At 47.0% G+C, this 13,127-nt stretch overlaps 1 protein-coding gene and 1 long non-coding RNA gene across 3 annotated transcripts in view; one reads left to right on the top strand and one right to left on the bottom strand.

The window, feature by feature from the left end:
- Nucleotides 1-6,691, bottom strand: part of LOC115122479 (MAP kinase-interacting serine/threonine-protein kinase 2-like) — a 44,851-nt gene extending 38,160 nt beyond the window's left edge. Inside the window, exons 1-5 of one of the 2 annotated variants that reach the window (XM_065013838.1) lie at nt 6,605-6,691; nt 5,973-6,198; nt 5,183-5,251; nt 1,109-1,199; nt 19-120 (exon numbers count right to left, since the gene is read on the bottom strand). In XM_065013838.1, coding sequence (XP_064869910.1) covers nt 19-120; nt 1,109-1,199; nt 5,183-5,251; nt 5,973-6,029 — 319 coding nt within the window. In that variant the 5' untranslated portion in view covers nt 6,030-6,198; nt 6,605-6,691. The remainder of the gene's footprint in view (nt 1-18; nt 121-1,108; nt 1,200-5,182; nt 5,252-5,972; nt 6,199-6,604) is intronic. The other variant, XM_065013839.1, reaches the window with a different exon arrangement.
- Nucleotides 6,692-6,877: 186 nt separating this feature from the next.
- LOC135565762 (uncharacterized) lies at nt 6,878-11,116 on the top strand. The gene is made up of 2 exons (XR_010461840.1): nt 6,878-6,975; nt 8,873-11,116. It is a non-coding gene; the product is annotated as an uncharacterized LOC135565762 (long non-coding RNA).
- The last annotated feature ends 2,011 nt before the right edge of the window (nt 11,117-13,127 follow it).

Below are 13,127 nucleotides of genomic sequence, written 5' to 3'. Positions count from 1 at the left end.
AATTTTCTATTGACTTGCCTTGGAATCGTCCTGTGAAGCTGTCGGTGGCCCTGCATCTCTTCTTCTTCTTGGTCCTCTTCTTGGCATCTGGGATGTTAATCGGCTGGCTGGCTGGCATGTCTAAGGAGGGAGGAGGATCGGAGATGAGGGACATTGTGCAAACGGGGGGACAGTTGATGGCATTCATCCAGAGTCACAGGCCAGCTGGTTGAGTGTCTTCAGAAGAGAGCGGGAGAGAGAGGACAGAATGGAGATGGCACAACAACACATCCTGGGTACAGAACGGGAGGATGGTCACTAAGTGGGTCGTTGCAGCAGTTCCAGGATCGAAAAGAAACGGCACACTGCTCTTGGATCAGCTTTTCTCCATCCCCGCCCACAGCCTACCGTCGTCCCCGCCCACAGCCTGCCTACCGCCGTCCCCGCCCACAGCCTACCGCCGTCCCCGCCCACCGCCGTCCCCGCCCACAGCCTGCCTACCTCCGTCCCCGCCCACAGCCTGCCTACCTCCGTCCCCGCCCACAGCCTGCCTACCTCCGTCCCCGCCCACAGCCTGCCTACCTCCGTCCCCGCCCACAGCCTGCCTACCTCCGTCCCCGCCCACAGCCAGCCTGCCTCCGTCCCCGCCCACAGCCTACCGCCGTCCCCGCCCACCGCCGTCCCCGCCCACAGCCTACCGCCGTCCCCGCCCACAGCCTACCGCCGCCCCCGCCCACAGCCTACCGCCGTCCCCGCCCAGATTACAAGCCTTTTCAAGTGCAATGTTAATAATGATGTTTTCGGGAATCAAGGCAGAGATAACGATGCTCCTATGAAGACTAACGATGAATTCAGTCTTAAAGGATGGTTTTGGGAAACCGGGCCCGGGGAGAGTTGTGACGGTGGTTCTGTTATCAGGCAGATGAAAAGCAGCAGAGCTAGGATATGATATGCCAGCGTCACCCATCTAATCAGGACTGAACTTTGACTGACAGACATAGTGACGATATCCTCATAGCAAGGTTACTACGAGTCAGATGGCCTGTGTGTGTGTGTGTGAATGTGTGTAAATCAAATCAGAAACAGTAAATCCCAAATCAAAAAGGGACTTTTGATGCCAGGAACTTACCAGGTCTTGGGGGACAATCTAAATGTAAGTTTGACTCGTGGAGACTGGAGTCTGTTTTGGTATAATCTTCAGAATTGAACGGGTTTTGGACCTAAGGGAGGAACAGAACAGAAACAGACCAGGCTTTGAGTTTGACACAGCCTAGAGGAGAGTCATTCACATCACAAGGCCATTTGAAGCAGCAGGAATGGCTAATCATTGCTCCACGGGCCAAGACACCGATTTAGTCCAAACCAAGTCTTCAGACCCAGGCTAACCTCCAGGCTAACCTCCAGGCTAACCTCCAGGCTAACCTCCAGGCTAACCTCCAGGCTAACCTCCAGGCTAACCTCCAGGCTAACCTCCAGGCTAACCTCCAGGCTAACCTCCAGGCTAACCTCCAGGCTAACCTCCAGGTTGAACTGAACATTGAACTGAACATTCTCCTGAATGAATTCTCCCTTCTCCTGAAGCCCGGGACATATTGACTATGTACCGTAACACCCTGTATTTGGGTTGTCATAGCCAAGAGTGGCCTGTAGAAGAAGCAGAGGTGTCATTAAGAGCAATAGAGCTCTATGACAAAACATTAAACCAATATTAGACCTCTGATTAATTTATTAAAAAGGGCATTTGATAGCAACAGGGGGGACTAACCTACCTGCTAAACGGTTCTGTGACATGGTGGGGGGTATGGTCCAATGACTAACCTACCTGCTAAACGGTTCTGTGACATGGTGGGGGGTATGGTCCAATGACTAACCTACCTGCTAAACGGTTCTGTGACATGGTGGGGGGCTATTCCAATGACTAACCTACCTGCTAAACGGTTCTGTGACATGGTGGGGGGTATGGTCCAATGACTAATCTACCTGCTAAACGGTTCTGTGACATGGTGGGGGGTATGGTCCAATGACTAACCTACCTGCTAAACGGTTCTGTGACATGGTGGGGGGTATGGTCCAATGACTAACCTACCTGCTAAACGGTTCTGTGACATGGTGGGGGGGTATGGTCCAATGACTAACCTACCTGCTAAACGGTTCTGTGACATGGTGGGGGTATGGTCCAATGACTAACCTACCTGCTAAACGGTTCTGTGACATGGTGGGGGGCTATTCCAATGACTAACCTACCTGCTAAATGGTTCTGTGATAGGGTGGGGGGTATGGTCCAATGACTAACCTAATGGTTCTGTGACAGGGTGGGGGGTATGGTCCAATGACTAACCTACCTGCTAAACGGTTCTGTGACATGGTGGGGGGTATGGTCCAATTACTAACCTACCTGCTAAACGGTTCTGTGACAGGGTGGGGGGTATGGTCCAATGACTAACCTACCTGCTAAACGGTTCTGTGACATGGTGGGGGGGGTATGGTCCAATGACTAACCTACCTGCTAAACGGTTCTGTGACATGGTGGGGGGCTATTCCAATGACTAACCTACCTGCTAAACGGTTCTGTGACATGGTGGGGGGGGTATGGTCCAATGACTAACCTACCTGCTAAACGGTTCTGTGACATGGTGGGGGGTATGGTCCAATGACTAACCTACCTGCTAAATGGTTCTGTGACATGGTGGGGGGTATGGTCCAATGACTAACCTACCTGCTAAACGGTTCTGTGACATGGTGGGGGGGGTATGGTCCAATGACTAACCTACCTGCTAAACGGTTCTGTGACATGGTGGGGGGGGCTATTCCAATGACTAACCTACCTGCTAAATGGTTCTGTGATAGGGTGGGGGGTATGGTCCAATGACTAACCTAATGGTTCTGTGACAGGGTGGGGGGTGGTTATGGTCAAATGACTAACCTACCTGCTAAATGGTTCTGTGACAGGGTGGGGGGTATGGTCCAATTACTAACCTACCTGCTAAACGGTTCTGTGACAGGGTGGGGGGTATGGTCCAATGACTAACCTACCTGCTTAATGGTTCTGTGACATGGTGGTGGGGGGGGGGGCTATTCCAATGACTAACCTACCTGCTAAACGGTTCTGTGACAGGGTGGGGGGTATGGTCCAATGACTAACCTACCTGCTTAATGGTTCTGTGACAGGGTGGGGGGTATGGTCCAATGACTAACCTACCTGCTAAACGGTTCTGTGACAGGGTGGGGGGTATGGTCCAATGACTAACCTACCTGCTAAACGTTTCTGTGACAGGGTGGGGGTATGGTCCAATGACTAACCTACCTGCTTAATGGTTCTGTGACATGGTGGGGGGGTATGGTCCAATGACTAACCTACCTGCTAAACGGTTCTGTGACAGGGTGGGGGGGTATGGTCCAATGACTAACCTACCTGCTAAACGGTTCTGTGACAGGGTGGGGGGGTATGGTCCAATGACTAACCTACCTGCTAAATGGTTCTGTGACAGGGTGTGGCTGTGTGCTTAGGGTTGTAACAAAATGTGGAAAAAGTCAAGTGGTCTGAAGACCCTTTCTGGGGGCACAGTACATGTTGAGGGGGATGCTCTTCACGAGGCCACAGTACATGGTGAGGGGGATGCTCTTCACGAGGGCACAGTACATGTTGAGGGGGATGCTCTTCACGAGGCCACGGTACATGTTGAGGGGGATGCTCTTCACGAGGGCACGGTACATGTTGAGGGGGATGCTCTTCACGAGGGCACGGTACATGTTGAGGGGGATGCTACACAGAGCAACTGGCGGCAAAAGAGCTGAGCACAGAAATCCGATATCCTCTTGATACTACCCATCCCGGGTCCGGGAGCGGGAGTCAACTGACACTAATTAGCATAACGTAACGGACATCGATATTACTGGAAAATATTCCTATTCGTGAAATCACAAGTGAAATATATTGAAACACAGCTTAGCCTTTTGTTAATCACCCTGTCATCTCAGATTTTGAAAATATGCTTTACAGCCAAAGCAAGACAAGCATTTGTGTAAGTTTATTGAAAAATATTCCAAATTAGCTCCATAATATCGACAGAAACATGGCAAACGTTGTTTATAATCAATCCTCAAGGTGTTTTTCAAATATCTATTCGATAATATATCCACCGGGACTGGTGGCTTCTTAGTAGGAGAGAGCGAAATAATGGCCGCATTTGTCCTTTACGCACCAAACACTCTGAGAGACTTCAGCTGACCACTGACGCAATGTTGACCTTCAGGCTCATTTTTCAAAATAAAAGCCTGAAACTATGTATTGTGACACTAGACACATTAGGGAAGTCATAGAAAAAGGAATCTGGTTGATAATCCTTTCACCGCTCAATAGGGACGCACAGGAACACAGAGGTTTCTAAATAAAAGTCACTTCCTGATTGGATTTTTCTCAGGCTTTCGCTTGCAATATCAGTTCTGTTCTACTCGCAGACAATATTTTTACAGTTTTGGAAACTTTAGAGTGTTTTCTATCCTAAACTGTCAATTATATGCATATTCTAGCATCTTGTCCTGACAAAATAGCCTGTTTACCTTGGGGACGTTTTTTTCCCCAAAAATGAAAATAGTGCCCCCTAGATTCAAGAGGATATACTGAGGCAGGTAATTTGGATTGTAAACTACATCAAAACATATCCACTGCGCGCCTGTTTGCATAACTATGTGGCCATATGGGATCAGAGCATGACCATATTCCATTTCACACAGAGGCTTGGTGGTTATCGACGAGGAGACTTGGAAAAATGTTCACATTGCTAGAGGAACTGTTGTCATTCACAATAGATGTTTTTAAAGAAATATATTTTAAAAACTTGCTTGACTTTCTGTGTAATGAAAAGAGAGTGTCCCCTTGCCTATGTAACAGGGATATTTGGGGACCTGAACAAACGCAACGCAAGCACGCAGGGGAAATACAAAAACATTCTACAGATGAGTGACCGAATCAGTGGATTCAGAGGATAAAATTCTTATAGGAGAGACTCTTTCAAAAGCAAACCATGCCTCCTTCCCTCGGCTGTGCACGTTTCGGTTTGCCTCCTTCCCTCGGCTGTGCACGTTTCGGTTTGCCTCCTTCCCTCGGCTGTGCACGTTTCGGTTTGCCTCCTTCCCTCGGCTGTGCACGTTTGTAACAGAAAACAACATCAGTAAGTGTCCCACACCAGTGATGACTGCTCACCTCCAAGGCTTGGAAGACTTTGGGACCTACTTCCCAATCTGTTTGACTGTGATCCTGGCTCAGTCTCCCCTGTAAGTAAAATCGAACAGCTGGTCGAACTGTGATGAGACCGAATGCATTTACTGACTCAAAGGCACCTCTAAACATCAATGCTGCGTTCAAGACTACTGTGAACCCCCGAGGACAAACGAGCTCCAACTGGGAATAGACTTTTTGTCATCCAACTCGGAATTCCAACTCGGGAACTCGGGCCTCTTTCTAGACCGCCGACTTTCCGACCTGAAGATCACTGACACCATGATTTGACCTCGTATTTTTAAAATGTTTTTCAATTGCCTGCCATAGTCCCAAATATAAATGTAAACATTGGCTGTTATTACAACAAAAATATATACATAGTTGGGGTCACAAGAACTTTCAGATATGAAAATGGTGGGACGAAACAAATTGGAACCCCTGTCTAATACCCAGTCTCGTTAATTAAGTCATTAATTAATATTGGGCTAGGGAAAACGAGAGACACCACAGTTACACTTCTGCTCTCTCCCCAGGAAAGTATACATACCTATCTGTCACCGACTGAAATAGCATTTTCTTGGATACCGACTGACTGGGCTAAAATTAACACAGAAGACGTGCAATGACTGAGCAACATCCGTTCACAATAATGCGATGCATGTTCCTCCAGCCTTTGAATCAGGTCGGTTCTTCAATACTTTTGTTCAATTAAGAAACACATTTGGATAATGACTTTTAGAACCAGTAATTACAAACAAAAACAGTAACTCACATTAAAAGAGCGGTGGAAGCCAGTGACTTCTGGGGTGTTATTCTTATTCTGAACCATTTTGGACGTCGGTCTTGGTTAATTTAGCCGATACTCTGATTTAGATTAGGTATGCACTGTCACTGTGGTCCAATGCGAGACAGAAGACACGGCAGCTAGATGTGGTCCGTTGGCAGTCTTGACATAGATGTTTGTTGGATGGTTAAGTGCTCATTTATAAACGGGATTCCTGTGTGAGACAGTAAAACATTGGTCACTAGCTGATATAACCGAGTCAAGTAGACACGATAGATCATTCAAATTTTACTTGAGTGTACTATCGTTACAGTTGAAATGAAACAAAAGTTAACACTTGATATTTTCAACAACAAAAATGGTGAAAGCGCATTGATAATGTCTACATTACCCAAAGAGGTATCGAGACTGAACTAGGTCTAACGTCCAGTGAGCTTCCATTGTTTTTAAAAACATGTCAGGTTCGCCAACAGTAACTTTAGCTAGCTAGGCTAACCGCGTTAGCTAGACTACAATAGGGTTGAAGTTGACTCAACTCTTGACAACTGGAACATATTCGTCACGGTCGATAACCCAAACTTTATGTCATATAATAAAACCAGATTTTTAATTTAGCTTACCCCGTTATTGTCCGTGTTAGTCCAGCCTTGACGCCGTTTCGATGCCTTTGTTGAACGGATGTTGATTATTTCGGGAAGCAGCGAACGGCTATGAGGGCTGGCATTTTATAACCTCTGCTGATCCCCCGCCCACTCTGGTCCGGTTCATCCAATCAGCTCGCAGTAAACGCGGACCAATATAACATTAGGACACACATGATAGGATAGTTTACCGAGGAGGGCGGAGCACCGTTTTTCATACGCAACTGCAATGCAACCGAGTGCAACCAAAGCTGCACGTATCTAATAGCCTAGTTTCATCCTATTACATCCGTGGCATGTTTTCGAATAAGCTGTAGGGTCATTAGGCAATCTGATACGAGTTTCCATAAGTGGGTGCCTGTTTTCTTACTTTTTAACCTCTGCATTGTTGTTAAAGGGCTCAGGAACACGTGCATGTCGTTTGTTTTGCTCTAGGATTATTTTTTAATGCCTTTATTCAACGAGGCAAGTCAGTTAAGAACAAATTCTTGGCGGCCTAGTGGGTTAACTGCCTGTTCAGGGGCAGAACGACAGATTTGTACCTTGTCAGCTCGGGGATTTGAACTTGCAACCTTCCGGTTACTAGTCCAACACTCTAACCACTAGGCTACCCTGCCCAAAAGCTTCACAAGACTCGTCTGAAGGTCCCAGGTACCAGTTGGAGAAAAAAAACGGTACCTGCAGATAAGCATTCAGACAGACCTGGTATTTGTATTTTGGTTACATGGTCTGTGAAAATGCAATAATCATGACTTGGTCTTTAGATTGCTTTCAAATTACCATGTTTTATAACCCCTCCCCCTTTCAGATATACAAAAAACCAGGAATGATCAATGAGTGGAAACTTTGTCTGGAGGGTTTTAGTAGAGAGGTCTGTCTGGAAGGTTTTAGTAGAGAGGTCTGTCTGGAGGGTTTTAGTAGAGGTCTGTCTGGAAGGTTTTAGTAGAGAGGTCTGTCTGGAAGGTTTTAGTAGAGAGGTCTGTCTGGAGGGTTTTAGTAGAGAGGTCTGTCTGGAGGGTTTTAGTAGAGAGGTCTGTCTGGGGGGGGTTTATTAGAGAGGTCTGTCTGTAGAGAGGTCTGTCTGGAAGGTTTTAGTAGAGAGGTCTGTCTGGAGGGTTTTAGTAGAGAGGTCTGTCTGGAGGGTTTTAGTAGAGAGGTCTGTCTGGGGGGGGTTTATTAGAGAGGTCTGTCTGTAGAGATGTCTCTCTGGAGGGTTTTAGTAGAGAGGTCTGTCTGTAGAGAGGTCTGTCTGGGGGGGGTTTTATTAGAGAGGTCTGTCTGTAGAGAGGTCTGTCTGGAGGGTTTTAGTAGAGAGGTCTGTCTGAAGTGTTTTAGTAGAGAGGTCTGTCTGTAGAGAGATCTGTCTGAAGTGTTTTAGTAGAGAGGTCTGTCTGTAGAGAGGTCTGTCTGGAGGGTTTTAGTAGAGAGGTCTGTCTGTAGAGAGGTCTGTCTGGAGGGTTTTAGTAGAGGTCAGTCTGAAGTGTTTTAGTAGAGAGGTCTGTCTGTAGAGAGGTCTGTCTGGAGGGTTTTAGTAGAGAGGTCTGTCTGTAGAGAGGTCTGTCTGGAGGGTTTTAGTAGAGAGGTCTGTCTGTAGAGAGGTCTGTCTGGAGGGTTTTAGTAGAGGTCAGTCTGAAGTGTTTTAGTAGAGAGGTCTGTCTGTAGAGAGGTCTGTCTATAGAGAGGTCTGTCTGAAGTGTTTTAGTAGAGAGGTCTGTCTGTAGAGAGGTCTGTCTGAAGTGTTTTAGTAGAGAGGTCTGTCTGGAGGGTTTTAGTAGAGAGGTCTGTCTGTAGAGAGGTCTGTCTATAGAGAGGTCTGTCTGAAGTGTTTTAGTAGAGGTCAGTCTTGTGTGGCTTCATTGTGTTTCTGACTGCTGTTATTCCTCCATGTTGAATCGTGTTCGCCAGCCTTCGCTTTGTCCCTTGTCAATAACCTTGATCTATTTGTTTAGGTTGCACATGCTTTGACCCAAACTAGAACTACTTGTCACTGTCCTAATGATACTACATGTACCCTAACCCTCGAGTCGTGTCCCAATTACCTGTCCTTCTTCACAAAGTGTGCACTTGTTCACTTCTCCTCACTGATTTGAAAGCAAATGACTGGTATCAGAGATATGGTGGAAACTGCCACGAGCTCAAGCCTCCACCAATACAATGCTTTTATATTTGTGGGAAGTAGTGAATGAGTGTACACTTCAGGAGATAATTGGGACTCACCCCCCTTGTTCGTCCTCCCCTCCACCCCAGGTCGTTCCTTCGACAGCTGCATTCTGTGGAAGCACACCAGAGGGCGCTACCAGCTGTGTCCAGTGTGTTCCCTACCCACAACAGGAAGGAGATGATGTCCAACGAGCCCTGACACAAAATCCAGCACGGACAACGACTAAAACTGCCCTGCTAGCCGTCTGATGTCTAGAGCAGGGTCTCTCAACCCCCCTGGGGGGCCTTCGGGAATGGAGTGAGAAACAAATCTGTAAATTGGGGGGGGGATCTGAATTGCATACTCCTTGAGTCCTCTCTCCTCAACCTCGTTCTCAAAACTCATTGGAGGAGATGGTCAGAGGGGGAGGGACCTCTGGCTTTCTCATCCAATGGGTTTTGAGAAGGAGGCGAGGAGTCTGAAAAGGATTTTCTCCCGTAGTCTTTCTCTCACTGAACCCTCTCTCTCCTCAACCTCGTTCTCAAAACTCATTGGAGGAGATGGTCAGAGGGGGAGGGACCTCTGGCTTTCTCATCCAATGGGTTTTGAGAAGGAGGCGAGGAGTCTGAAAAGGATTTTCTCCCGTAGTCTTTCTCTCACTGAACCCTCTCTCTCCTCAACCTCGTTCTCAAAACTCATTGGAGGAGATGGTCAGAGGGGAGGGACCTCTCTCACTGAACCCTCTCTCTCAATAATCTCGTTCTCAAAACTCATTGGAGGAGATGGTCAGAGGGGAGGGACCTCTCTCACTGAACCCTCTCTCTCCTTAATCTCGTTCTCAAAACTCATTGGAGGAGATGGTCAGAGGGGAGGGACCTCTCTCACTGAACCCTCTCTCTCCTCAACCTCGTTCTCAAAACTCATTGGAGGAGATGGTCAGAGGGGAGGGACCTCTCTCACTGAACCCTCTCTCTCCTCAAAGACCAACGCCTCATCAGAGGGGAGGGACCTCTCTCAATGAACCCTCTCTCTCCTCAAAGACCAACACCTCATCAGAGGGGAGGGACCTCTCTCACTGAACCCTCTCTCTCCTCAAAGACCAACACCTCATCAGAGGGGAGGGACCTCTCTCACTGAACCCTCTCTCTCCTCAAAGACCAACGCCTCATCAGAGGGGAGGGACCTCTCACTGAACCCTCTCTCTCCTCAAAGACCAACGCCTCATCAGAGGGGAGGGACCTCTCACTGAACCCTCTCTCCTCAACCTCGTTCTCAAAACTCATTGGAGGAGATGGTCAAAGGGGGAGGGACCTCTCTCACTGAACACCAACGCCTCATCAGACACAGTGACTTACACCTACACCCACCTCTGCGTTCGACTTGCCATCCAATGGGAGTGGAGACAGAAGCTGAGGATAAATAACTTGTTTTTCTACATTGATATTGGACTCTGTTAAAACAGTATTATACTATAGTAGCCTTATGTATGAAGCTTAATAGAAATGCCAATAGTCAAGAAATCATTTAATATTTTCATTTCAATTAACATATTCAAAACAATCAAACGTTCTTTCTTTGTAAAATACATTTTGACCAAATATCAAGTCAGATCAAGTCAGTGTGAAATTGAGTTTAAGGGAGTTATTTTTTCTGCAGAAAATGTGGTTATTGGAAAAATAGGGTCAAACATGATTGCATACCCTCTAATTAAGGTGGGTTGGGAGAGACCTTCATGTGTCTCCTTCACAACTAAGAGTTCCATTCGTCAACAAACCACTTTCCATTGCTGATTCACTTGGCATCGGCGATGAACAGACATGGATTCATTTGGCATGTGATGGGGTCATGATAGGGGCTGCACCAAATAATTGATGTATTATAATAATTGATTATGCTTATGTTGCATTAATAGAAGGGGAGGGGCTATTGGACCCCACCTCCTCTACATTTATAGGATCCTAGACTACAGATGAACAATATTTATATATTCATTATAACATTTTAAAATTGTTCCAAAGTCTTTTCAGGGGAGTAGAAGAGATAAGAGTCAGACAGACCTCTATAAATCAACTTGGGGACATTTAACTGCTAAGGCCTGAGAAAACACTAGAACAATTGCATCTCTCTTGCAAGTTTGTTTGGCTGTGTATGCATGGGCTTGGTCTGATGAGTAGCAGGTAATGACGTATGCAGTGACATCACAGGGGGTTGACTACAAGCATGACAAAAGCAACTTGGACTTTTCCTATGGGGCAGAACTCATGAGAGACATCAGTTGTATGTGTGATGTTTGATCTTTGACTTCTGTCCACAGATGTATTTTTGATTAAAATTGTTATGATTTATAAGTGCACACATTGAGTGTTCCTTATTTGTTAAGTAAACAGAACCAACACGTGCGATGAACAGAAACACTAGCTACTGCAACCATCCAAAAGCCTCAATCTAAGACATGATCAAAATTATTATAAAAACGCCTAGAACTGCAACAAAGAAAAATGTCTTGTTCTAGAAGCAACACTCGTCTTGTTCTAGAAGCAACACTCGTCTTGTTCTAGAAGCAACACTCGTCTTGTTCTAGAAGCAACACTCGTCTGGCAATAAGCAAACATGGCGATGATCCTTACGGAGTTCCGTCAACCAATGCCAACTAGCCTACTTAGTCAACAACGCAGCCTCTGCCAGCTAGCCTACTTCAGCAGTACTGTATCATTTTAATCATTTTAGTCAATAAGATTCTTGCACGTAAGTTTAACTCTCTGAACACTCACTGTAGTCCCTTGTCATTCCAATCTCCTTTGCATTAAGCCTCTTGTGTAGCCTGTCAACTATGTGTCTGTCTATCCCTGTTCTCTCCTCTCTGCACAGACCATACAAACGCTCCTCTCACTGAACCCGGCCTCCTAATCTGGTGGTCCCAAACTCATTGGAGTTCCAGGTCAGGTAGCCTCTGGAACTCTCTGCGGCCAACAGAACCCTCTATGTCTCCTCCACGACTTCTGGCAAAAACATGGATCACCACAGACAACACTGCTACTCCTACTGAACTCTCTCTTCGTCTCACGTGTTCTCGCACAAGAGCTTCTGGTCAGCGGGGTGGTGGCAGGGATCCTCATCTCTCCCAAGTGGTCATTCTCTTTCTCCCCTTACCCATCTGTCTATCGCCTCCTTGAATTCCATGCTGTCACAGTTACCAGCCCTTTCAAGCTTAACATCCTTATCATTTATCGCCCTCCAGGTTCCTGGAGGAGATCATCAATGAGCTTGATGCCTTGATAAGCTCCTTTCCACTGAACCCTCTCACAGTTCTGGGCGACTTTAACCTCCCCACGACCTTTGACTCATTCCTCTCTGCCTCCTTCTTTCCACTCCTCTCCTCTTTGACCTCACCTCTCACCTTCCCCCTATCACAAGGCAGGAGGGACCTCATCTTTACTAGATGCTGTTCTTCCACTAAAGACCAACGCCTCCAAGGGAGGGACCACTCACTTGATCCCCCTCTCGCTCTCATCCAACACCACACTGCCTCATCAGATGGGATCGGGACCTCTCTCACTGAACCCTTCCATCCTATCATCCTCCTCTCTCAAACCTTCTCATTCCTGATTCTGCCTCTCAACCCTCCTCTCCTCCCTTTCTGCATCCTTTGACACTCTATGTCCCCTATCCTCCAGGCACAGTGACTTACACCTCCCTCCCACCTCCGTGGCTCGACGACTCATTGCCAGCTCACAGAACAGGGCTGGGCAGCCGAGCGGAAATGGAGGAAAACTTGTTTTCCTACATTGACATTTCACTCTCCTTAAAACATTTTATTCTCTCTGCTGCTAAAGCCACTTATGTACCACTCTAAATTCCAAGCATCTGCCCTAACCCTAGTCAAGCAAATCTCCCTCCTGAATCCTCCTCCCCTCCCCCTCATTTCTGCAGATTCGCCAACCATTTTGAAAAGAAGGTCAATCCGATCCTTTTTGCTAAGTCAAATACACCGCTGGTTCTTCACACCAAATACCCTGTGCTCTGATCTCTCTCCAGATGAAATGAGTTTGACGGCCGGCCGTTACAACCTGCCCGCTTGAAATCCCCTCCCTCTCTTTCCAGACCATTTGGAGAAACCTCACCCGGTCATCAACTCATCCCTGCATGGCCTCCCTTAATTCAAGAGAGCGAGAGTTGCACCCCTTCTGAAAAAACCTACATCGATCCCTCCGATGTCAACAACTACAGACCAGTATCCCTTCTTTCTTTTCTCTCCAAAACTCTTGAACGTGCCACTTGGCCAGCTCTGCTGATCTTTCTCAGAATGACCTTCTTGATCCAAATCAGTCAGGTTTCAAGACTAGTCATTCAACTGAGACTGCT

The sequence above is a fragment of the Oncorhynchus nerka genome, linkage group LG9b (assembly GCF_034236695.1).
Source record: "Oncorhynchus nerka isolate Pitt River linkage group LG9b, Oner_Uvic_2.0, whole genome shotgun sequence".
NCBI classification, from domain to species: domain Eukaryota; kingdom Metazoa; phylum Chordata; class Actinopteri; order Salmoniformes; family Salmonidae; genus Oncorhynchus; species Oncorhynchus nerka.
Note: the sequence above shows the minus strand (reverse complement) of the source record. Positions and strands in the feature narration are given on the sequence as shown.